At 44.1% G+C, this 23632-nt stretch overlaps 2 protein-coding genes across 9 annotated transcripts in view; one reads left to right on the top strand and one right to left on the bottom strand.

The window, feature by feature from the left end:
* ANKRD27 (ankyrin repeat domain 27) overlaps positions 1-15805 on the top strand; it is a 54980-nt gene extending 39175 nt beyond the window's left edge. For 5 of the 7 annotated variants that reach the window (XM_087870666.1, XM_045796151.2, XM_045796150.2 and 2 more), the window contains 7 exons: positions 1482-1679; positions 3101-3220; positions 3766-3927; positions 4968-5076; positions 6086-6164; positions 6352-6424; positions 7448-8787. In XM_087870666.1, coding sequence (XP_087726792.1) covers positions 1482-1679; positions 3101-3220; positions 3766-3927; positions 4968-5076; positions 6086-6164; positions 6352-6424; positions 7448-7957 — 1251 coding nt within the window. In that variant the 3' untranslated portion in view covers positions 7958-8787. Of the gene's footprint in view, positions 1-1481; positions 1680-3100; positions 3221-3765; positions 3928-4967; positions 5077-6085; positions 6165-6351; positions 6425-7443; positions 8788-15159 lie in introns of those variants that run through there. The other 2 variants (XM_045796153.2, XM_045796152.2) reach the window with 2 other exon arrangements.
* On the bottom strand, positions 11206-17414 carry PDCD5 (programmed cell death 5). 2 transcript variants are annotated; one of them, XM_045796154.2, is made up of 6 exons: positions 17250-17408; positions 16325-16362; positions 13564-13625; positions 12698-12789; positions 11707-11778; positions 11206-11396 (listed from the first exon to the last, which is right to left on the bottom strand). In XM_045796154.2, the coding sequence occupies exons 1-6, from the start codon at positions 17313-17315 to the stop codon at positions 11349-11351; spliced, it is 378 nt and encodes a 125-aa protein (XP_045652110.1). In that variant the 5' UTR covers positions 17316-17408; the 3' UTR covers positions 11206-11348. The 2 variants fall into 2 exon arrangements, with proteins under 2 accessions (XP_045652110.1, XP_045652111.1); XM_045796155.2 differs by lacking the exons at positions 11206-11396; positions 11707-11778 and adding an exon at positions 11785-12270 and having other exon boundaries at positions 17250-17414.
* Positions 17415-23632: the final 6218 nt, after the last annotated feature.

The raw sequence follows: 23632 nt of genomic DNA, 5'->3' as shown, positions 1-23632 counted from the left end.
ATTTGAGTAGTTTCCTATTTGCGGCTTTGTGAAGAAAGCTAGTGTGAACATTTGTGAACAAGTCTTCGTATGTATGTTTACTTGGGTAAATACCTTGGGGTGTCATTGCTGGATTATGTAGTAAGTGTGTGTGTAACTTGATAAGAAACTGCCAGTTTTCCAGGGTGATTTTCCATCTTCCATTCCTGCCACTGGTGTGTGAGAGTTCTTCTAGTTTCCCCACATCCTCATGACCATTCAACTTAAGCCATTCCTGTAAGCGCGCAGTGGTATTTCAGTGCGTTTTTTTTTTTCTCCCTACTTCTCCACCTATTTTGTTTTTTATTTTTTGAGGTGCAATTTACACGCAGCAAAATTCACCCTTTTAGGGGCACCTGGGTGGCACAGCGGTTAAGCGTCTGCCTTCAGCTCAGGGCGTGATCCTGGCGTTCTGGGATCGAGCCCCACATCAGGCTCCTCTGCTATGAGCCTGCTTCTTCCTCTCCCACTCCCCCTGCCTGTGCTCCCTCTCTCGCTGGCTGTCTCTCTCTCTGTCAAATAAATAAATAAAATCTTAAAAAAAAAAAAATTCACCCTTTTAACTCAGCATGCAGTTTTTCCGAGAGAGAACCCATTTAATCATCAAAAAGTGAACTAGATAACCAAAGTTTTCATCCTTGGGCAGTCACCTAGAACACTGACATAGCAATTTTATTATCAAAATGTAGGATTCAATATCAAATTTAATGTTTGTTTTCAGTTGTATGGTTTATAAATGTTTTGTTTGTCCTTTTAATTACTGATTGTTCTTCTATTGGCATGATCGATTTTAAAACCACTACAAATCGATACAGACTGTCTCCATGATATAAACATGTGTCTTCTGTTTTTCCAAATCTTGTGCCTATCTTTTTTTTAAAGTGGTATTGTCTAACGGAGTTGTAAGAATCTGCTGTCGTCTTTAAATTCTGGTTGGTAAACGTTCTTTGTTGGGTCCACGTAGCACAAACGTTCTCTCCTGCTCCCCGACTTGCTTTTTCATTTTCTTAATTATGTCTTTCAAAGAATAACCATTTAAAATTTGCATTAAGTGCAGTGGATCAAACTGTTCCTTTAAATGGTTTTTGCTTTTTGTGTCTTATCTAAGAAATCCTTGCCTATCCCAGTGTTGCAAGGACTTTCTTGTGTACTGGCTTCAAGAAGTTTATAGTCATAGCTCTTACTCCTGTTGTTCCGACGCCATTTGTGGAACAGACTTCCTGTTTCCCATTGAAGCGCCTTGGCATAAAGAGGGCATCGTTTTGGGGGGGCTTGCTCTCTTGGAAATGGAAGTAATCCTTCCTAAAGTTGTAGGAATTCACCTGTGGGCAACCTGATTCTGGATCCCACTGTGATCCCAAATTGCGCACAGAGGCTGTGCAGGGGGCAGATGGCTTCAATTCCTTCAGCCCAGTTTCTTAAATGCTAATGACATTTCTCTCTCCATCTTCTGCATTTGCTAGAAGCTGGCGAAGATTCCTGCCAGTGGACTTGGTGTGAATGTGACCAACCAGGACGGCTCCTCCCCACTGCATGTCGCTGCTCTGCACGGGCGGGCGGACCTCATCCCCCTCCTGTTGAAACATGGTGCCAACGCGGGTGCCCGAAACGTAAACCAAGCTGTCCCGCTCCACCTGGCCTGCCAGAAGGGCCACTTCCAGGTACGGGGTCTTTCTCCTGGGCAGAGGGCATGGTGTGCTTGCTCTTGGTTAGAACTGTCCCTGATGGGAGTGCTGTGGAGGGGCAGGGTTGGGGGCGGGCCCAGACGGACACATTTCCTTCCTCCCAGCCGGAGATGCTGTGCTGCACGGGGCAGGACTGTCAGTCTTTCAGCAGAACACAGTGCTCTGGTGCTTCTGGGGGCGGGCCCTCCCCTCCCCCTCCCCCTCATCCCCACTCCCCCACTCCACTGCCGTGCACCTCTCAGTGGCACAGAGGCCTCATCCTGATTCTGACCCCAGCAGGAGCTGTCTCTGGTGCTTGATGTCGGTCATTGAGGGATCTGCCTACAACTTGGCACCTTTCATCCCCACAGCCCTTGGTGTTTGTCAAACAGTTTAGGACTTTTTTTTTTTTTTTTAAAGATTTTATTTCTTTATTTGCGAGAGAGAAACACCGAGCAGGGGGAGGGGAAGAGGGAGAAGCAGACTCCCCATTGAGCAGGGAGCCTGATTCGAGGTTCTGTCCCAGGACCCTGGGATCATGACCTGAGCCGAAGGCAGACACTTAGCCGACTGAGCCACCCAGGCGCCCCAGTTTAGTACTTTACAAAGTAGAGAATGGCCCTAAGGAGGAGGTGCAAGAGACAATTATGAAATGATTGACTTTTTCAAAGTCCTATATTTTGTTTTGAAAGTTATCTATTTAAAATAATTTTTCCCTTACCAGCTCTACTGTAAGCTTTTAAGACAGGAACCAGGGGTGCCTGCCCGGCTCAGTCGGTACAGCGTGCGACTCTTGATCTCAGGGTCATGAGTTCAAGCCCCACGTTGGGTGTAGAGCTTACTTAAAAAATTTAAAAAAATAAAAGACAGGAACCAAATCAGGTCTCCCATCTCCCTTGTGACACCTAACATAGCACTTCAAATGTCGGTTTCCCAGTCTGTAAAACTGGAGTAATAATTCCAGCCCTCCATAGGGCAGGTCTAATGATGAAATGAAAAAAAAAAAAAAAATAGGGGCGCCTGGGTGGCACAGCGGTTAAGCGTCTGCCTTCGGCTCAGGGCGTGATCCTGGCGTTATGGGATCAGGCCCCACATCAGGCTCCTCCGCTATGAGCCTGCTTCTTCCTCTCCCACTCCCCCTGCTTGTGTTCCCTCTCTCGCTGGCTGTCTCTATCTCTGTCGAATAAATAAATAAAATCTTTAAAAAAAAAAAAGGCACCTAGCACATTGCCTGGTGGAGGAGACCCTCAGCAAATGTCTGTTGCACCCCATTTCAGTTGGTCGGCTTTCTCCCGAGAGTCAGACATGTGTCCAAAGAGCCTTCCAGATAAACTTAGAGAAAGGTCAAAAGGCTATCAAGTTAGAAGATTTCTTCCACAGATTTAATTAAGATTGGAATTTTGTCTTCTCTGGGCTAGGTGGTGAGGTATCTTTTGGATTCTAATGCAAAACCCAATAAAAAGGATATAAGTGGAAACACACCCCTCATTTATGCCTGTTCCAACGGCCACCACGAAGTCGCAGCACTGCTGTTACAGGTAAGGGCCCCCCTAGTCCTGGAGCTGCCAATATTCATCAGTCGTGGGTACCTCATTTTCTGGTATTCCCCCTTTTTTTTTAATTAATTAATTTTTTGAAAAAGATTTTATTATTTATTTATTTGCCAGAGAGAGAGCATGGGAGAGACAGAGAGCAAGAGTACAAGCAGGGGGAGCGGCAGGCAGAGGGAGAAGCAGACTCCCCGCTAAGCAAGGGGCCCTATTCGAGACTCGATCCCAGGACCCTGGGATCATGACCTGAGCCGAAGGCAGACGATTAACCGACTGAGCCACCTAGAAGTCCCATTTTTTTTTTTTTTAAGAGAGAGAGAGCAGCACATGGGGGCAGGGGTGAGGGGGGTGTGGAGGAGAGGGAGAGAGAATCTTAAGCAGGCTTCACACCCAGCATGGAACCTGGTGCAGGGCTCGATCTCATGACCCTGAGATCATGACCTGAGCTGAAATCAAGAGTCAGATATTTAACCAGCTGAGCCCCCCAGGCGCCCCCCTGGCATTCCTTTTGATTGCACTGTTTCTCCTTCTAGCACGGGGCCTCCATTAACGTCTCTAACAATAAGGGTAACACAGCTCTGCACGAGGCGGTGATAGAAAAGCACGTGTTCGTGGTGGAGCTGCTTCTGCTTCATGGGGCCTCAGTTCAGCTCTTGAACAAGAGGCAGTGCACCGCCATAGACTGTGCTGAACAGGTGAGTGGGGAGCTTCCTTGCGGCTCACTCTGGCCTCCCCGTGGTTAAACCACATCTGGAATAGCAGGAGCTGACCTTTGAATCACGATGCAGGGCTAAGTCGGTGTGCCGGGAGTCTGCTGGTGTGGTTGAATATCCTGTCCTTGGTCCCCGGGTCAGAGGTGGCCCTGCTCGGGGAGCCAGGAGTCAGTCTTTCAGGGCGCGCTTTCGAAGGGCTGAGTGGAGGTGCTCCCCCGACCACTGCAGGTGTCGCACCCTGCTCTGGCCCCGGAGACGAGCCGTCCGGAGCCCCCAGGGAAGCAGCAAGCGGAGACCAAGTTCTGGGCTTGTGCTCCCTGCACTTGGGCTGTACCTGGGGTCTTAGCACGATGGAGAATGTTCGTTCAGTTGTTCTAAGTCTCCCAGAGTTATTCTCCCTGTAAGGGGAACTGTGCTGACCAGTTCACCCCTCCTTTCTGTGCTGTGGGTGTTTGCACAGGGCACTGGTCAGGAGGCTTCCTTTCTTGGGAGAAGCAAGCTCTCTACTGTCCCCATTTTCACATTGAGTCTTTTTGTTTTCGACTCCCGGTAGACAGCTGGTAGGCTATTAAATGACTCTGGTGTCATGTAAAAGTCACCATGAACCCAATGTACTCATAGACTTATCACATTAATTTTCAGTGACATTTCCTAACAGAATCAAAATATTTTAAACCTTCTGTGAGCACTTTCTCAAATGGGTAAGGGTGAGTGTTTTTTATCGAGTACTTTCTATGTGTTGGCCCTCGATAACCCCACGATAACTGTGCAGTAAGAGATCCCATTCTCGTCAGCCCCATCGCACAGGGCAGCTAAGTACCCGGCCCGGATTCCCTAGTAGAGGCCGAGCCAGGCTCCCAGGGCAGGGCTGCTCTCCCCGCAAGGCTCTACGGTGTCAGCTTCGCCCGTAGCTGCTGCTTAGCTTCCTGCCCAGCCGTACCAATACTGACAGATCCAAAACAGGCAGTAACCTTCTAAGAATTAAAAATATTAACTGTTACCTTTACCCTTTCAAATTGTAGAATTCAAAGATAATGGAATTACTTCAGGTAGTACCGAGCTGTGTGGCCTCAGCGGACGATGCTGGTGAAACAGACAAGGAGTATGTTACTGTGAAGATCAGGAAAAAATGTAAGAATTTACATTCTCTAATTCTCAGCGTGGGCATATTTGGAAATTCACGAGTAGTTGCTGGTGTTCATTTAACCGTGAATGTGGAATGTCATTATATTCATGACTGGGGGCGGGATGGGGGCCCCAAAGGAACGTAGGTCACAGCCTCGCTCATCAGCTTGTTGTGCTGCTGGTTTTCTGGTGGATCGGGATGACGCTTCCTAAGGCAGTCAGGTGGCCACTCCCAGCCTCTCCTTGAGGGCTCAGGCCTCCCCCGGCAACTGGAGAGGAGCAGCAGCCTCTGGGAGATTCCTGCATGCGCATGGCCCAGACCCAGGCCTTTTTCTAAGCATTTCCTAGACATCTGGGGCACAGCGTTTCCTGCTAACTTTAAAGGTTTTTTATTTCTTATTTTATTTATTTTATTTACAGGTATACAGAGATTGTTGGTAATTAGAACAGTAGTTGCCAAACATGGTTAGGGCCGAAGTATTTTCTTTTCCTTTTTTTTTTTTTTTTTTTTTCCAGTTGTTATAGTCTAGTTAGGGCCCATCCTCTATTCTTTATTTTTTTTTAAGATTTTTTTTTTTTTTAAAGCAATCTCTACACCCAACATGGGTCTCAAACTCGCAAGCCCAACTGAGATCAAGAGTCTTACCCTTTACCACCGACTAAGGCAGCCAGGTGCCCCTCTACTCTTTTTATTTTTTTTTTTTAAATTAAAATTAGTTTGTAGTACAAATTGTGAATAAGCCCGGTTCCATCTCGATAATCCTGAGGCTGTCTCACCGCAGTTGCCTGTAGCTGGAGAATATCTGTGTATTAATAAGGATGTATCTTCCCTTTCCATGGGGGTTCACACAGTAATAAATAGTTACTAGTATGTTTCTTTAAGCAAATAGCAGTGCTTCATTTTCTAATTTTGTTAAACTAAGGAAATTAAAAGGTTGCATCTAGGCTATAACTTTAAAACAATTCTTGAACTACTTTGGAAGTTTTCAGATGTTTATCCTTTTTTTATTTACAGGGAACTCAAAAATGTATGATCTACCAGACGAACCTTTTAAAAGACAGTTTTACTTTGTCCACTCAGGTGGCCAGTTTAAGTGAGTATAAAATTTGAGTTGATTTCTGTGCCTTTGACCCCACCTTTACCTACAACTCAAGCCACGTATGTGCCCCTTCAGTGGGTTAGAGGAAATCTGCACTCATCAAATGCTGCCACCTCGTGGCCAACCAGAGTGTCTCACACCACTATTTCAGACACTGATGTCACTTTGTTTCACGTTTCAGGGGAAGGACTTCAAGGGAAATTATGGCAAGAGATAGGAGTGTCCCTAATTTTACTGAAGACTCTTTGCGTGAGGTGAGTTATTCAATGCTGGCTTGTCGTCATATTTCTTAAAGTCTGGCTTTTCCAAAACGAATCCACAGTGACCACATTTCTCATTTCATGATTCCCTTCTTTGCAAGAGATTGTAAGAATTAAGATGATTTCGTTAACGGGACAGCCCAGAGTACAGACTTCGTTTATTGAAAAAGGAGAGTGAGGGGAAAATGGGAAATAGGGGTACACGTGGAGAGATGTTGTGGCTCGTGGTGCGTATACTTGGTGAAATAGCTCCGCTGCCACTAGTGTGTGAATCACTGATGTCAGGAAGAAACCAAGTTATAGAGATGGGTAAAAGACTTCTCCAGATGTGGTCTTGAGCTGCTCCCATGGACAATTCTGCACGTGGCCGTCTTCCTACAGCACTACTTACTCAGTGATAAAGAGACGCTTGCTTTACGTTCTGTCGTACTATCAGGTGACTCTTCTCAGAAACGTGACTTTTCTTACTGCTCTTTGCAAATATGTGACCGTTGATGAGAAGCAGACTTTACAGCTTGTGTGGCGTAGGCTTGCTGAAGCAAAGATACAGAAGTTCTAAATCTTTGTTGTAGAGAATTAAAGCGATGTTTGTTAACGTGACTAACTTCAGTCTCCTATGTAACCTTCCGTGACTTTGCTAACAGACGTGCTGCTGCATGGGAAACGCGCAAACTCTGAAACCAAACGTTTTTCCCTTGTGCGCTATGGGACTTCACGCAGGTTGCTTCCCTTTGCTGATCCTGTGTCCTCAGCTGTAAATGGGGACAGCAATTGGTATACCCTTGTTAGAGTTATAAAGATTAAACGTGTAAGCAGGTAAAGCACTGACGTTGTGTCTGACGCATGGAGTACACACACGTCATACTGTTCCCACGGGGATGTCAGAGCTGAGATGATGCCCAGAAAGTACCAAGCACATGGGGTGACAAGCAGCCCCTCAGAGCGCTGTTCTTGTGGGGTTCTTGTTTAAAGTGCAGTGCAAATGAACTGCCTGAATTGTACCGTTTCTTCAGCCAGGGAGGCAAAGAGTCACAGGGAAACAGAACCACCTGCCAGACCAGAGCAGACCTGAGAGTGCTGACACAGGGAACGGCAGTCAGCCCGAGGGGCCTGCACCGAAACCGAGTGTTCCTGCGAACAGGCGGATGCTGCGCAGACACACAGTCGAGGACACCGTTGTATCCAAGAGTGCAGGGACTGCCGGCCACCCAGCCACTTCCCAAGAGACTAATGTCACGTCCCAGTCTTAGCAGTGATAAGCAGTTGTTACGTCGGCTGCCAAGAAGTGAGTCCTCGGCAAGGAGGTGCCAGGCAGAAACACAGCTGAGAACCAAGATGTACTTTCTGTTGGATTTGCGAGAAAAACAGAAAGTTCCTGAAAGCTGTTCTGTGGCTGAGGGAAAGAATGCGACCAAGAAAACGATCACCGTGTCCTTCCTCTCCACAGCTCGTGCGTGCACTGGAAAAGGACGCACACCGATACCAGCGGTGTCTAGATCCTTAAGGCCAGGCGCACGTTCCTTCTGACGTAGCAGGAGTTCCCTGGCTACTGTGCCAGGTTTCAGGACCAGATTCTGACCGCCTCCGAATGAAGGGTGCTAACCTGTGATGTGGACAAATTAGCAAACCACAGGCTGAAAGAATTCCTGCGTCTGGGATCAGCTGAAGAGAAGCAATTTAGGTTTCATGGTACCACGGAGGCCAGGCAGAAGCGACACATGGGAACAAGGAAAAGAGGACTGGAAAATGTTCCTTTGCAAAGCAACACTTGAACCCAAAGATGCCTACATGCTGTTGTGATGTTCATTTTAGTGAAAAGGACATTTAGGACCTATTCTACACTATGTATGTGGGAAAAGTTGGGTATAATTTTTCTTCCAACAAAGTACAGATATTTGATCACTGCACATACGCACCTGTATCTGTGTCTCTCGAGACACATCCCCTTCCGTTAAAAACCTCCCTTAGATGTCACACCTGACGGATGGTTACTGAACGAGATTTGGCACATCTTTTCTTAGTCTTTTGATTCAGATTCAAAACTTACAGCACAAACCAGGTGAGAGTTACTTTCAGTTAGCATTTATTGCCATTTATTCCTTTTTATAAATTTCTAGATATTATACTCTTATTTTTTTATGTTACTAATTGGTCTACAGCCGCAAACATGGGTTTGTCCTGAGTACATTTTCAAATAACTTTGTAACACGGAAGTGGCTTTGTGCATGTTCTTGGAAATACTTGTGTATAGAAGGGAGGGACTGATTATTTTTCTACAATTTATGATTTCTAATTTTCTAATGTGCCTTGGATATGTGCCAAATGATGGGAAAGAAACAGTAAACTTTATGATTCTTGAGCGTGTCATGGTACACTTCTTTAGTTAATGCCTTGCTCTGGAGAGAGAGGTGTTTCTCAGCCTGTCTGCTGTGCTCTGTGTATGGAAAGATCCTTCCCCCACTGGGTGGATATACATTTTTCAGTTGCTGATGTCACTTAAATATGTAAACTGGATCTTTCAGAGCAGACCATTATCCATTCACCTGCTTAGGCCTGACTTAATCTAGTAGCTGCAATAACTAGGGCCCACAAAAATGTTTTTTAAAAAAATCAGAACAAAAATGAGTGGAATACAGCTTCTTAGCCCAAACAGGAAATAAGCACTGTTGCTTTGTAAATTTGTTCTTATTTTTCCTCCTTTTCCCAGTTTTAAAACAAAACCACCTTATTGGCAAGTTGTTGTGGTTTGCTGCCACCCTAATTAAGAAACCTATCAGCACAGCCAACTTCGCAAATGCGCACAGCTGGTATCATCTAATTTTGGGGGTGGTGCAATATAATTTTGAAAACTTTTGTGTATACTCCTATTTAATTCTAACAATTGCCCTGATTGGTAGAATTGTCAAGTGAGGGAACAGATTCAGAGAAAGAAGGGGGCTGATTTGCCTGCACTATCAGAGCTGCGGTCAAGGCCTGCTTGGCGGGGTCATGTGAATTGGCGGTTTCCAGTGTGGTGTGTTCTTCTGGAGATATAAATACCTTGATTGAGACAGTTTTAGGGGAGAAGCTGCTTCTTGAGCTACTCTGGTAATCAGCAGGGTGAGCTACCCGAAGTGACCACTGCGATTATTTTTAAAAACACTTGTTTTTTTCCACTTGCTTTCCCACTTAAAAACTAAACTTGATTTGACAACTCAGAACTTGGTAATGCCCACATTTCTATTCTGTTTAAGAATGGTTTGAATTCAAAGTACTGTCAGTTAAATTAGAAAGAATAACCACTCCCCATTTCCTAGGCCAAAATGTACCCCACCCCCTTTCTGCCTTCCAGAACTTGTGTGTGTGCAGAACCACTTTCCATTCTCAAGTGTCTCTGGAGGACAGGACAGGGGTTTGATAGTTTAAACACATTCACATAGGTATCTGCCGTTGGGACAGTGGTTATTCTGTAGGAGGAAGCATGTGACAAAACCTGCGAAGATTCCTTTAGTCTCCCTCCAGCGTTTTTTTTTTTTTTTTTTTAAAGATTTTATTTATTTATGTGACAGAGAGACAGCCAGCGAGAGAGGGAACACAGCAGGGGAGTGGGAGAGGAAGAAGCAGGCTCATAGCGGAAGAGCCTGATGTGGGACTCGATCCGGATCGCCGGGATCACGCCCTGAGCCGAAGGCAGACGCTTCCCTCCAGCGTTTTTAATGTAAATGAGACCTAAAGTAAAGTTCAAGCAAAGTTCACCTGTAATAGGGATGTTTTTTTAAAAATCCCTGAGGGAAACTTAAGTTTGACTATTTAATTCTGTTCCCTTAAAAAAAAATTGATGGTAACAGTTCTACTAGTTCCTTTATTTGGGAATATTAGATGCCCCAACACTGACTTTCTTCGTGGGCCGCAGTTCCAAATTTCAAGCCTCAAAAACAGCACAGTTTAAACATGGATCAGCAGTATGCTAGCTAAAACAGAGGTTGGGATTGTAAACCACTTTTCCTGTTACTCTCCTGCTACTAATCTGTTCACCTCATAAAATGTTACGGACTTCCTCCTGGGCTGGAACTTCTGGAAGGTTACACGGAACAGCTCACCTGACAGGTCAATTTACTCACAAGTTTCAACACCTAGTGGGAGGAAAGCGCAATGGAGGGGATGCCATTTAAGTTACCTGCGATTTTATCAGTGAAGAACTCAGAATATTTCTACCAAAATGTTTAACTGCTGAACTGTCTCAGCTGGATTTTAATCATTAGAAGGCACTTCTCTTACCAACATGTTTGTTACTGTTGAAGTATTACTACCAGTATCTCCCAGTTACTGTGGTAATCTTCTGCAATGCAAGTATCACTCTAGTTACAGACTGTCTTGCGTAGGGTGATATTTGTCAGAACATTTGGTCCCAATGCCTTTGTAAAGCATATTATAAATGAAACCAAAGCTAGGAATTTTCTTACATTAAATATAAACACCTTCAGGAAGAAAAATAGTTTACCTGGTTTCAGAAACAAGGAAATATTAGACATTAAGTATTAGATAAATTAAAGTTGATTCCTCTTAATCCGTGGGTTTTAACTACCATGATGTTACTGGATGCTGTTTTCTTCTTACTGAAGAGTAAGCTGGCTTCTATTTCTGCAAAGGCCATTTTCCTACCTAACGCTAACGTCACAGTGACAAAGGATGTATTCATGCTGCTACACGTTTCAAAACTTTTGGAAGGAAAGAAAAATTTCAAAATGCAGATCTTCTGTTCATTCAGCTATGGTACAAAAATAACTTTGCCCAAATTGTTTTATTTTGCATAACAAGTTTATTTTTTTAAAAGGCATATAGACAATAAACAAAGTAAACAATCAGATCTTCACTTCTACCCAGTATTATCTGTCCTAGAACTGTTCCATTAAGTTCCAGTCTCTAAACATCTTAAATTTCAATAATCGTCCTCTTCATCAGAGTCCATGACTTTTCTTCTGTTGAACTGGGAGGAGGGGGAAATTAAATGAGGGTCATAACATGTTTAATAAGGTATAACTCAGACTTTCTGAGAACAAGGTCTACCTGCTACAGCAAGACACTAGTCTTTAAAACAGCTTAGTGTTTTAGGTCTATGGGGGGAGGGGAACGACAGACCCCTCAGCATGTGCAACCTTTCTCCCCAAACTTTCACCTCTTACAAAATGCAAAGGTCTATAGGCTGAAACACATTTTGCTACGTAGATGTATATTTAACACTTATCACTTAAAATAGCAATCTTTTTCTTTTGCCATGAGCATTTGGGGACACTTACTTTAACTGTGGTTTTCTTTTCTGTTTGTTGGCTTACTTTTTCAAGGATTTCTATTAAACCTTGTTCTGATACCTAGGATAACCAGAAAGAAAAACAGTACTTTTTTTAAACAAAGAGTTTACCTCAGTAGACTGAATGGTTTAATTTTTCTGGGATGTGGGGGCAGAGGTCAAGAGGGAAGAAAAGGTAAGACGGGAGGTTCTAACTCTTGGTTTAAGTTCCAAAAGAATTTTGCTCCACTAGCCTCATTTGAGGAGAGGGGTAAGTTGCCATCAAAATTAGCTTTCTCAGGAAAATGCAAAGTTAACATTGTTTAAGAACACCTTTATCACCACTAGCCGACAAGGACAATGACCTACACCACTGTGTTAAGGGTCAGGGACAGAGACACGTTGCCTCTGCCCCTGAGCAGCTTAAATGCAGGAGGGAGGTCACTCAAAAAAGATGAACCAGTCGTTGTCTCTTCCACACATGCTCTTAGTGTAAGGGGTTCAGGGCAGGACTGATTCCCGCAGGCTGTGGTGGCAGCAGGTGGTTTCCAGTGCAGGTGGGGCTCATCTGGATCTTGAAGGAAGGTCAGGCTCACCTGAATATACTCATCGTGGCATTACAGCAGTGCAAATAACCAGAAATTTGAGCACCTCCTCATTTGCAAAAAAGCTTAACTTCTACCTACATTGGTAGTATTTAATTGGCATCATTGACAAAACTGTTTCCAATGTAGAAGCAATTAGATGCTGACCCTAAGAGTCACTGGGTCACACACACATCAAGGTTCCACAGCAACACTGGTAAAGGTAAGCAGCAGAGGATTTTAGGAAAGACAGTTATCTTTTAGGATTTATGGCAGATACTACACTTCTCCTTTATAAATTGCCTCATTGAAATAGTAAGAATTTCTATAACCGTTCTGAAAATTGACCTTTTGAAGGTATTTTTTGATAAGTTAGGTAAGAATAGGTAAAATTGCCTCAAGGCAGTCCAAGCTTACCTTCCCACTTAGTTGTCCATATCTTGCCATCTGTATGAGGTAATTCTCTACTGCTTTAGATTTTTCAGGCTTTACAAGTGCTAAGTTACTTACTGAAAACAAAAAGAAGGAGTCAGAACTAAATGCACTTATAGAACTTAAAACTATGCACTGACATTTCCAAAGCACTTCACAGACATGTCTTGAGACTAGCAAGGTAGGTAGGTGGGGCAGATGGTACTATTACCCCTCCTAAAAAGCGGAGACTGAAATTCAGCCATGTCACTCAGTCAAAGCCACACAGAGGTAGTGGGAGAGCCAAGATAAAACTTGGGTCCTGGGATTCTAAGCCTGATGGTTTTTTAAAAAATGACTGCCCTCTGGAACACAATTTTTCTACTACTACACGTATATACTTGTGATGATCCATCTAAGGCTGCTTCGAAGCTGGACTTCAAGTTACAATACAAAAAATACTAGTTCATTCTGATTGGCTTATTTTATTATTTTTTTCTACACTGTTTTGGTATTTATTATGAAGAATTATGAACATACACATGAACAGAGACAGTAACTCCCCCCAAGTCCCCATCACCCACCAGCCACATTTTGTGACTGACTCGATTTAAGAGTTGCTTCCTGTAAATCTTGCCTCGTGCACTTGGAGATCATCTCCTTGGTAACAGAGAACTGAGCTGGTATTTTTAATAACGATTTAAATGCATTTCTTTAGATTTATAAACTTCACATTTCTTACAGTATTATCTGTATTGTTTTTAGGTTAAATATTTAATCCAGAATTAGCAATGATTTCACGCATCTTTCCCTATTCAACTAACTCAAGTCAATGTTATGGAAATAACTTAAAGGAAACTAAAGATGCTTACAACGGGCCCGGGCTGACTGATCCAGGACTTGGGCTAAGATACTGTTTCTCATTTCTGCTTCCCTACAACAAAAACAGGTCAGCAAAATTAGAACTATGCTGTCAGCATTCCTACTGAACATACAAAAATGGAACTCACTCAATAGGTTTCCCAAGATGGAGGCCTGCCGCGTGCACAGACTGCGCCATAGCAGGCGCTAGGCGGGTGGCAGCACCCACAGTCAAGTAGAAGAGGCCATCCCTGCCCTCAGAAGCTGGCTTTATTTTATGTGGGTGTAAACCTACCAGGCTGAAAGGTAAAACTTTACATTTTCATAAGTCAGGGTGGAGTTTTAGTTTAACCACCATTACCAACATTTATTACGTACACAGAGGTTCTAGGAATTTCTAGTGAGATTCCAAGCAATTAAAGGACCAAACGATTAATCTGTCTGGTATTTTGAGAGAAGAAAGCTGAGACCTAGGGAGGATATGTTACGGGGACATGGGTAATCATGGCCAAGCTAGAACCAGGCCCATGTTTCTTTTCTTTCTTTTCTTTTTTTTTTTTTTTTTAAAGATTTGAGAGAGAGAGAGCGAGCACGCACACACATTGGCTTGTGCGCCTAAGTGGGGGGAGGGGCAGAAGAAAAGGGAGAAAATCATGTAGACTCCTTGCTGAGCGCGGAGTGATCTCACAACCCATGAGATCATGACCTGAGCCGAAACCAAGAGCTGGACACTTAACCAACTGAGCCACCCAGGTTCCCCTGAGCCCCATGTTTCAAGACTCTCAATTCCACTTTTTGAGTGGGCAGAGGGAGTGAAATTATAACATTGCAACTATCTTTGCAACTAGTTCAGGTTCATAGGACAGTGGTTTCAAACTTTAAGTTTGAAGATTTCTCCCCCAAATGAAGTCCTTTAGGGAACACAACACAGACAAAACCAGATCTTCTGGCTGAATCAGAAGGGGAGCTGGGGCTGGCTATACCTACTAACCACTACTACCTAAGGAGGTCTAGGAACACAGTTTACCGCTCACTTCCACAGGCCTTTTCGTTATCGCTCCTGAGTACTTCAACCCTGCTGTGAACTGCTGTTACTGTATTTCACTGAATCTAAGATGCCATCGGTTGTAAGATGCACCAGTTTTATATACCTCTAAGAACAACAACAAACACCCTAGATAAGTCTAATAGGAGACCCCTACTCAAAGCTGGGGCATCAAAGAGTAACACCCACAGCACAAGGTAAACAAAAAATAAACTGGCCACACAGAAAGGGACAGCAAGGAAGGATGCATGCATCAGCCTTGGCCCCGAGTGGAAGAAGAAAAAAGTTCCTCTGCGAGTCTGAACTTCAAGCTTTAGTCTTACAGGCTTGCTATCTGAATTTACACTGCTTCGGGAAGTGGAATCTCAGGCACAGAATTTAATTTTAAAACAACTCAGGTTAGAAATGTATCCAAGTGATGGCAGAAACAAAAATAAATCTTCTCTGGAAGAATCCAGGACAAGAGTGATCAGTTATGAGACCCATCCTAATCTATGTTAAAATGTAAAAAAATGTACATCTTAGAATCAATGAAATTCATGTAGTTTTATTTTCTTTTTAGCACCATCTTTCTTCTACCACTAACAAGCCACGTAAGGACGGAACCTTCTCTGCCTTGCCTACTTCTGTAGATCCAACACAGGCCTGACCCAGACCTAGTGCTCAATGAATATCTGCTGAATGGGGGTGCCTTGGTGGTTCAGTAAGCTGAGCATCTGACTCTTGATTTTGGCTCAGGTCATAATCTTGGGGTCATGGTATCTGGAGCCCAAGTGGGGCTCCAAGTTCACTGGGGAGTCTCCCTGGGATTCTCTCCCTCTGCCCCACCCCTCACTCGAATGCACTCTCTCTAAAATAAATAAATATATCTTAAAAAAATATATATATATATTTGCTGAATGAATGAATTTAAATGGCAGCATGATGTGGAGAGGAGAAAATGTGTTGTTCAGTAAGTTTCAGTTTTGCAAGATGGAAAAGTTCTAGAGATCTGTTACATAATAATGAGAATATAGGTAACAAATGAACTTCACACTTAAAAAAATTATTATGTAGGGGGGGCCTGGGTAGCGCAGTCGTTAAGCGTCTGCCTTCTGCTCAGGGCGTGATCCTGGCATTCCGGGATCGAGTCCCACATCGGGCTCCTCCGCTGGGAGCCTGCTTCTTCCTCTCCCACTCCCCCTGCTTGTGTTCCCTCTCTCGCTGACTGTCTGTCATATAAATAAATAAAATCTTTAAAAAAAAATTATTATGTAAATTTTAGGTCTTATTTTAAAAAATCACAGAAAAAAGAAAAGGTAGCATGGTGAGATAACTAGGTCTTCATTCAATAAACCTGCCAGGTATGAGATGCCCTGCCATGTGCTGGGAATAAAACAGCAGTAAGAACAGTATAACAGTTAATGTGGATAGAGCATTTACTAAATGTGAGGCACTGTCCCCATGTAATCCTCACAACATCCCTATGAGGTCGTCCTATTATGAGGCTCCTTTTAAGGTAATCACAGTTTAGTAGAGAGGCAAACATCAACCAGCAATTTTAATACCAGGTAAGAATGTGGAGTTCCACATTTCTTTAATTAACTAATAATGAAACTACCCTGATTACTTACGGAAAAATCTACGCCGGGGAAAAATCTTAAATTCACACGCCTATTAAAATAACTAAACTAAAGAAACAATTTGGTGAAACCACCCCTCAAAGCGTTCAGAGCTCCCGCCCATACCTGTGCTTTGCTTCCTGTTGTGCTGCATCGCCAGGATCCTGGGGGAAAAAATCGTATCTTTTAGTCGAGTAATTTCACTTAAGAAAAAAGTAGGAACGACTTTCTTGTTTCTGATACTTAATAGGCTCCTGCAGCGGTAGAGATCAAATTATTAAGAAATAATTAAAAGCTGGGCCTCACAGAAATCAGTGGGATAGTTTCAACTTACTACAAGGTTTTGATAAGCTTCTAAAATCACAGTCTAGTGGAATGTTTTATACAAACCACCATGAGGGAGGGGAGTCTCTATACTACGAAACCGTAGTGTAAGAAGAATAATTTCTGGATACTAGAATTTGCTTCGGTTCTGGAGACGCTGATTGACTCGGGAGACCGCCCCGCTCCAGCCCTAGTCCGGTGGTCCCCTCCTCGCAAGGCAAAGTCATTAACTTGAGCACTTTATCTATGGGATTCGCGTTTTAGTGTGTGGCTCCTCCCCGGGACCATCGATTCCGTCAGGATGTTCCTCTCTGGACCCGCAGCACCTGGCACACAGCACACCCTTTAACAACGTCGCCTACTTGGGTCAGAACACCCGAATTCTAGAAAACAGTTCGACGGGAAAGCAGTCGGAGCCGGCTAGACCCGAAGCTAAGGGGACCGAGGGAGCCGAGGGGCTGAGCATTCCGCTCCGGAGAGACGCCGGCCCGGGGAGGCCCACCGCCGGCCCGCCCCGGGGCCGCACGCGGTCGGCTGGCTGCCTGGCGGCCCAGCGCCCACGCGCCCGGAAGAGCAGAGGCCGGCGTCGGGGACAGCGGCGGGGTCCTGGGCCCACGGGGCGAACTCCAGCCGCGGCGTCCCGAGCCTCTGCCTGGGGCCGCGCCCTTCACCCCGGGCGAGGGCGGCGCCCAGTGGGTACCGGCCCCGCGGGGACGGGCGTACTCACCCCGTGCTTCGCCTGCAGTTCGGACAGCCTCTGCTTCCTCAACGCCTCCAGCTCCTCCTCAGCCATGGTGCGGCAGTCCAGGGTCGAGCAGCCGCGACCACACTCCGAGGGCTCTCCCGCAGCGCCCAGGCGCACGCACAACCCTCCCCACTGCGCAGGCGCGCGCAGCGCCCAGGCATCACCAATCCAGCCCGGAGCCGCGCCGCCCGCCTCAGCCAGGGCTCCGGGAGAGGCCCGATTGCGCGATCGCAGGCTGTGGGGCGGCGCTGGCCGCCCGGGGCGGAACCCGGGCCGATCCTTCGCGACTCGAGTCCCACTTCCTCGTCCCCGCCGGGCACAAGCCGCACTGTGAGAGGGAAAGGATAGTAATGTAAAAACAGGCCGTCATCAACAAGTATAATAATAGGTAAAATCTGCCGATGGCCGATGCGTGCTAGCCTCGTGTTATCTCTACAGATGAGGACGCGGGGACTCAGAAAGGCGGAGTGGGCTGAGGGAAATGTCCAGAAGTTGGATTGCGGTGATAGTTGCACAACTCTTGCATTTGCTAAAAAGACACTAAATTGTACACTTAAAATGGGTCAGGGGTCGGGGGGGGGGGCGTGGAATCAGGAAGAACCTGGCGATTAAGCCAAGTTAAAGCAAACTTGGACGCTGACACTGGGCCCAGATGGGCCTTTCCTCAGGGGTTGGAGCTGGGCTGTGGGGTGTGGTGTAAAATTCCACACGACCCCCCCCACCCCACAAGATACCACCACCCTACCGATATCGAGCCCCACAGACACTCCTGCCCCACCCCCACAGACGCCCCCCCAGACATCCCCCCCAGACACTTCTACCCCACCTCACACTCACACCAACCCACACGGACACCCCCACCCTACCGACCCCAACCCACACAGACACCCCCACCCCACCTGCACACGAGGGCCTGTGGGAGGACCTTGCGCAGGCAGTTGTGCTGTGTGAAGGGGGGGCGTCTTTAGAATGGGACATTGTGTGTGTGGAAGGGGATAGCCCCTTCACCCTTTGACTCATGCTGTTTTTTTCAGTTGAGGCAAAATAGGAAATTTACCATATTAACCATTTTTAAGTGTTTGGTTCAATAGTGATAAATACATCAACATTGTTATCCAACCAATGTCTAGAACTCTTTTCATCCAGTAGAACAGAAACTATACCCATTCAATAACAAGTCCTCAAGTTCTACTTGCTGTCTCTTACGATTTTGACTACTCTCCTTCATGTAAGTGGAATCATGCAGTATTTGTCCTTTAGTTTCATACTATGTTCAAGGTTCATCCATTTGTAGCATGTGTTAGAATTTTCTTCTTAGGGCTGAAGGAAATTCCATTATATATATATATACCACATTTTGTTTATCCACTAATCTGTCAGTGGACACTTGTGTTTTTTCCACTTTTTGGATATCGTGGATAATGCTGCTGTGAACCTCATTAGCATAGAAATATTTCAATTCTTGGGTATAGAGAATTCACGTCTTTTGAATTAGACATTCACTAGACTTTTTGAATTTAAACATTGATGATACCTTTTCTCTAATATGTAAACAGGCAAGATTTAAGGGGGAGAGGGGCACCAGGCAGGCTCAGTCAGTAGAGCATGCATCTCTTGATCTCAGGGTTTTGAGTTCCAGTCCCAGACTGGGTGTAGAGATTACTTAAAAATCTTTAGGGGTGCCTGGGAGGTACAGTCTGTTAAGTGCCGGGCTCTTGGTTTCAGCTCAGGCGGTGATGTCGGTGTCCTGAGATTAAGCCCTGAGTAGGGCTCTGTGCTTAGTGCTGAGTCGGTTTGGGATTCTTTCTCTCTTGCCCTATCCCCATCCCCCACTTGTGCTGTCTCTCTCTCTCTCTCTCTCTCTCTCTCAAAAAAAAAAAAAAAAAAAACAAAACAAAACAACACTTTAAAATTAAAATCTTTAAAAAAATATTTGAGGGGGAGATATTATAAAAATGGTAGTCGGGAGTTTTAAGGGCATCACGGTGGAGACCCTTTGTGGACCTTTTGTGAGATGGGTGATGTAATGGCTCACATGATTTGTACTCACTTCAAAGGGCTCTCGGGGAGGCAACACTAGCTGAGCTGGAGCCCCAGTGGCACTCACTTGTGAGGAAGCGAGGAAACCAGAATCAGCAGACAGGGATTCTCACCTCCTTCCTTAAATCTAAAGGCATTCGCAGTGGATCAGATATTTAAAATTTGAAAAAATAAATCACAGAGTTATGATAACTTCTTTATGTAGTTATGTGACTGTTGTGGGGAAATGAGGACTCTCCATAAAACCTTCTGAGTTGGACCCCTCTTTTAAATATATTACTTTGGGATGCCTGGGTGACTCAGTCAGTTAAGAGTCTGCGTGTTGTTCAGGTCATGGTACCAGGTACCTGGGATCGATTCCTGCATCAGGCTCCTTGTTTAGCGGGGAGCCTGCTTCTCCCACTGTGTGCTGCTCCACCTGCTTGTGTTCCCTCTCTGATAAATAAATAAATAAATAAATAAATAAATAAATAAATAAATAAATAAATAAATAAAATCTTTAAAAATAAATAAATGTATTATTTTGACAGCTTTTCATTTTTCTCTAGGGTCATCAGCCTGTTCATGTTTTCTGTTTCTTCTCAAGATAATTTTAATTTCTAGAGAATCATTCATTCAGCATATTCCACGGCACATTTTAAAAATGTATGGCTGTCACATCTGTATCTGTGGTTCCATCCATTTTGGGGATTGTTGATTTGTTTATTTGCATTATTATCTTTCCTGATTATGCTTTCTAGCCATTTTAATATTTTGCTGTTTTCCCCCAAAGAACTCAATTTATCGGTATTCTTTTTTTTTGAAGAATTTATTATTTGACAGAGAGTGTGAGCGTGCGCACGCACAAGGAGGGGGAGCAGCAGAGGGAGAGGGAGAAGTGGGCTGTCAGTGGAGCAGGGAGCCTGATGTGGGGCTCAATCCCAGGACCCTGGGATCATGACCTGAGCCGAAGGCAGACTCTTAACTGACTGAGCTACCCAGGCACCCCTAAAATAAAATCTAAAAAAAAAAAAAAAAAGAAAGAAAGATAAAAATAGAATGTAATCAATTATAAAAAAATACCGATGGGGCATCTGGGTGGCTCAGTCAGTTAAGCGTCTGCCTTCATAGGCTCAGGTCATGATCCGAGGATCCTGGGATCCAACCGAGTCCAGCTCCCTGCTCAGCAAGGAGTCTGCTTCTCCCTCTTCCTTTGCCCCTGCTTGTGTGCAATTGCACGTGCTCTCTCTCTCTATCAAATAACATCATTTTTTATCAAAGGCTATTTAAATAACATATCTACATTATTATTTCTTAATTTATATAGTTCAGACATTTTCAAATGATTTCATCCCATGGTGGATATGGTTTTAACACATTTCCAGAACCCTTCTTAGTTTCTTAATACACATATTACTAGTTTTAGTTCTAAAGTTGGTTATTGTTGTATCTTTAAGCAATATACTTACACTTTCTATTTCTTATTCCATCAAGGACAGATGGTGTCTTTTCACTCTCAGCTTGAAAGGATGAAGATATTAACATCTCTACCCTCCTGTAAGCTCACATCTTTTTTTGTAAATTCTCAGCTTCTATTATCTGTGCTTGTATTTCTACAGCTTATTGATATTCTCATCTGCAATCATAATGAAGTCTTTTTGTTTTGTCTATAGGTTGATTCTAAAAGTTAAAAATAGCTTTCCCAGTTCTATTGCTCTTTTTAAAAAAATTGTGGTAAAAGACGCATAGCATAAAAGGTAACCATATTAACCTTTTTTAAGCATATGATTCAGTGGCATTAAGTACATTCACATTGTTTTGCATCCCCCCTGTTAACCCTAACAATAAAAGGGTTTGTTCTTTTACCGGCAAAAATGGGTTTATTTGGGAATAACAGAGAATCTCTATTTGAGACAAACAAGCTATGGCAAAACGATAGACAAGTCCAACAAACAAAGGAGAGGAATCTTATTTTATGGAGAAGAATGAGGAAGTTGGGAGGGGTTGTTTTGAACAAAAGTCCATTGCAGAAAAGCATGAATCCAGGGTGATGGTGGCTTCTCATTGGCTGAGTTATAGGGGGGTTGGTTTCTTATAAGAGTTACAATGGACATCTTTTTGTGATGGGGCCTGTAGTTGATTATTCTTTCCTGTTGAGGATTCTTCTGTTGGGGTCCATAATTGACAATTCTTCCTATAATTAATGTTGAATGATAAGGCTCCCCATTGTCACCTCCCCTTCTAGCTTCCCTGTTCCGTTTAAGTGAGATTTCCTTTATTAATTTTCACACCACTATTTCCAGAATGTTTTCGTCTTTCTTGACTGAAACTCTGTACCCATTAAACACTAACTCCCCATTTTCTCTCCCCCAGCCCCTGACAACCACCATTCTACTTTCCGTCGTCAATGGACGCTTGTATTCTTTCCACTTTTGGCTGTTGTGATTAATGCTGCTGATACGATGTACAAGTATCTGTTACTACCTGCTTTCACTTCTTCTGGGTATATATCCAGAAAAGGAATTGCTGGATTATATGGTGATTTTATGTTTCGTTTTCTCTGAGGAATTGCTGTACAGTTTTCCACAGTGGCCGTGCAATTTTACATTCCCATCAGCAATGCACAAACATTCCAATTTCTCCACATTCTTGTTGCCAACGCTTGCTATTTTCTGTTTTTGGATAATAGCCATCCCACTGGACATGGTGTTGTATCTCATCATGTTTTTTTTTTTTTTTTAAGATTTTATTTATTTATTCGACAGAGATAGAGACAGCCAGCGAGAGAGGGAACACAAGCAGGGGGAGTGGGAGAGGAAGAAGCAGGCTCATAGCAGAGGAGCCTGATGTGGGGCTCGATCCCAGAACGCCAGGATCACGCCCTGAGCCGAAGGCAGACAGTTAACCGCTGTGCCACCCAGGCGCCCCTCATCATGGTTTTGATATTCATTTAAATTAGTGATGTTGAGTATCTTTTCATGTGCTTATTGGCTATTTGTATATCTTTAGAAATGTTTAGGCAAGGCTTTTGTCCATTTGGTATACTGGGTTGTTTCTTCAGTTGTTGAGTTGTAGGAGTTCTATTTTTTTTTTTTTAAAGATTTATTTATTTGACAGAGAGAGAGACAGCCCGCGAGAGAGGGAGCACAAGCAGGGGGAGTGGGAGAGGAAGAAGCAGGCTCATAGCAGAGGAGCCTGATGTGGGGCTCGATCCCCTAACGCCGGGATCATGCCCTGAGCCGAAGGCAGCCATTTAACGACTGCACCACCCAGGCGCCCCTCTATTTTTTTTTTTTAAGATTTATTTATTTATTTGAGAGAGAGAGAGAGAGAGAGAGAGAGAGTGTGTGTGTGTGTGTGTGTGTGTGTGTGTGTGTGCACGCGTGCGCACTGGAGCTGGAGGAGGAGTAGAAGAAGAGGGAAAGGGGGCGCCTGGGTAGCGCAGTCGTTAAAATGTCTGCCTTCGGCTCAGAGCGTGATCCCGGCGTACCAGGATCGAGTCCCACATCGGGCTCCTCTGCTGGGAGCCTGCTTCTTCCTCTCCCACTCCCCCTGCTGTGTTCCCTCTCTCGCTGGCTGTCTCTCTGTCACATAAAATAAATAAAATCTTAAAAAAAAAAAAAAAAAAGAAGAAGAGGGAAAGAATCCCAACGCAGGGCTCCATCCTAGGTCCCTGAAATCATGACCTGAGCTGAAATCAAGAGTCAGACACCTAAACTGAGCCACCAGGTGCCCCAAGTTGTAGATGTTTTTTATATGTTTATATATAAACATATGATTTGGAAGTATTTTCCCCCATTGTTTGGGTTGCCTTTTCCCTCTGTTGATAATGTCCTTTTATGCACAAAAGTTTTTAATTTTGATGAAATCCAGCTTATCTACTTTTTCTTTTTGTTGCCTGTGCTTTTGATGTCATATCCAAGAAGTCGTTGCCAATCCAATGTCATGAAGCTTAACACCCTTTGTTTTCTTCTGAAAGTTCTATAGTTTTAGTTTTTATGTTTAGGTGTTTGACCTATTTTTATTTATTTTTTGTACATGGTAGAAGGTAAGGGCCCAACTTCTTCTCCTATTCCTCTTCCTCCTCCTTCTTGCATGTGAATATCCAGTTTTCCCATCCCAATTTGTTGAAAAGACTGTCCTTTCCCTATTGAATGGTCTTGGCAGCCTTGTCAAAAGTTATTTGCCATATATGTGAGAGTTTATTTCTGTGCTCTCTGTTATAGTCCACTGCTCTGTTTGTCTGTGTTTGTGCCAGTAATATACTATTTTGAATGCTGTCACTTTGTAGTAAATTTTATAATCAGGAAGTGTGAGACCTCCAACTTTGTTCTTTTTCATGATTG

This window comes from Ursus americanus, chromosome 21 (assembly GCF_024610735.1).
Source record: "Ursus americanus isolate L20-20 chromosome 21, mUrsAme1.1.p, whole genome shotgun sequence".
In the NCBI taxonomy this organism is placed as follows: domain Eukaryota; kingdom Metazoa; phylum Chordata; class Mammalia; order Carnivora; family Ursidae; genus Ursus; species Ursus americanus.
The sequence above is the reverse complement of the archived record's forward strand: the minus strand, read 5'-3'. Positions and strand labels throughout refer to the sequence as shown.

Excerpts from the sequence above, each read along its gene's own strand:
- PDCD5 (XM_045796154.2), bottom strand. The coding sequence starts at position 17,315 with ATGGCTGAGGAGGAGCTGGAGGCGTTGAGGAAGCAGAGGCTGTCCGAA. Across the intron at positions 16,363-17,249 it reads AACTGCAGGCGAAGCACGGG|GATCCTGGCGATGCAGCACA; the intron begins GTGAGTACGCCC and ends TTTTTCCCCCAG. Across the intron at positions 12,790-13,563 it reads TCAGTCAGCCCGGGCCCGTT|TAAGTAACTTAGCACTTGTA; the intron begins GTAAGCATCTTT and ends TTTTGTTTTCAG.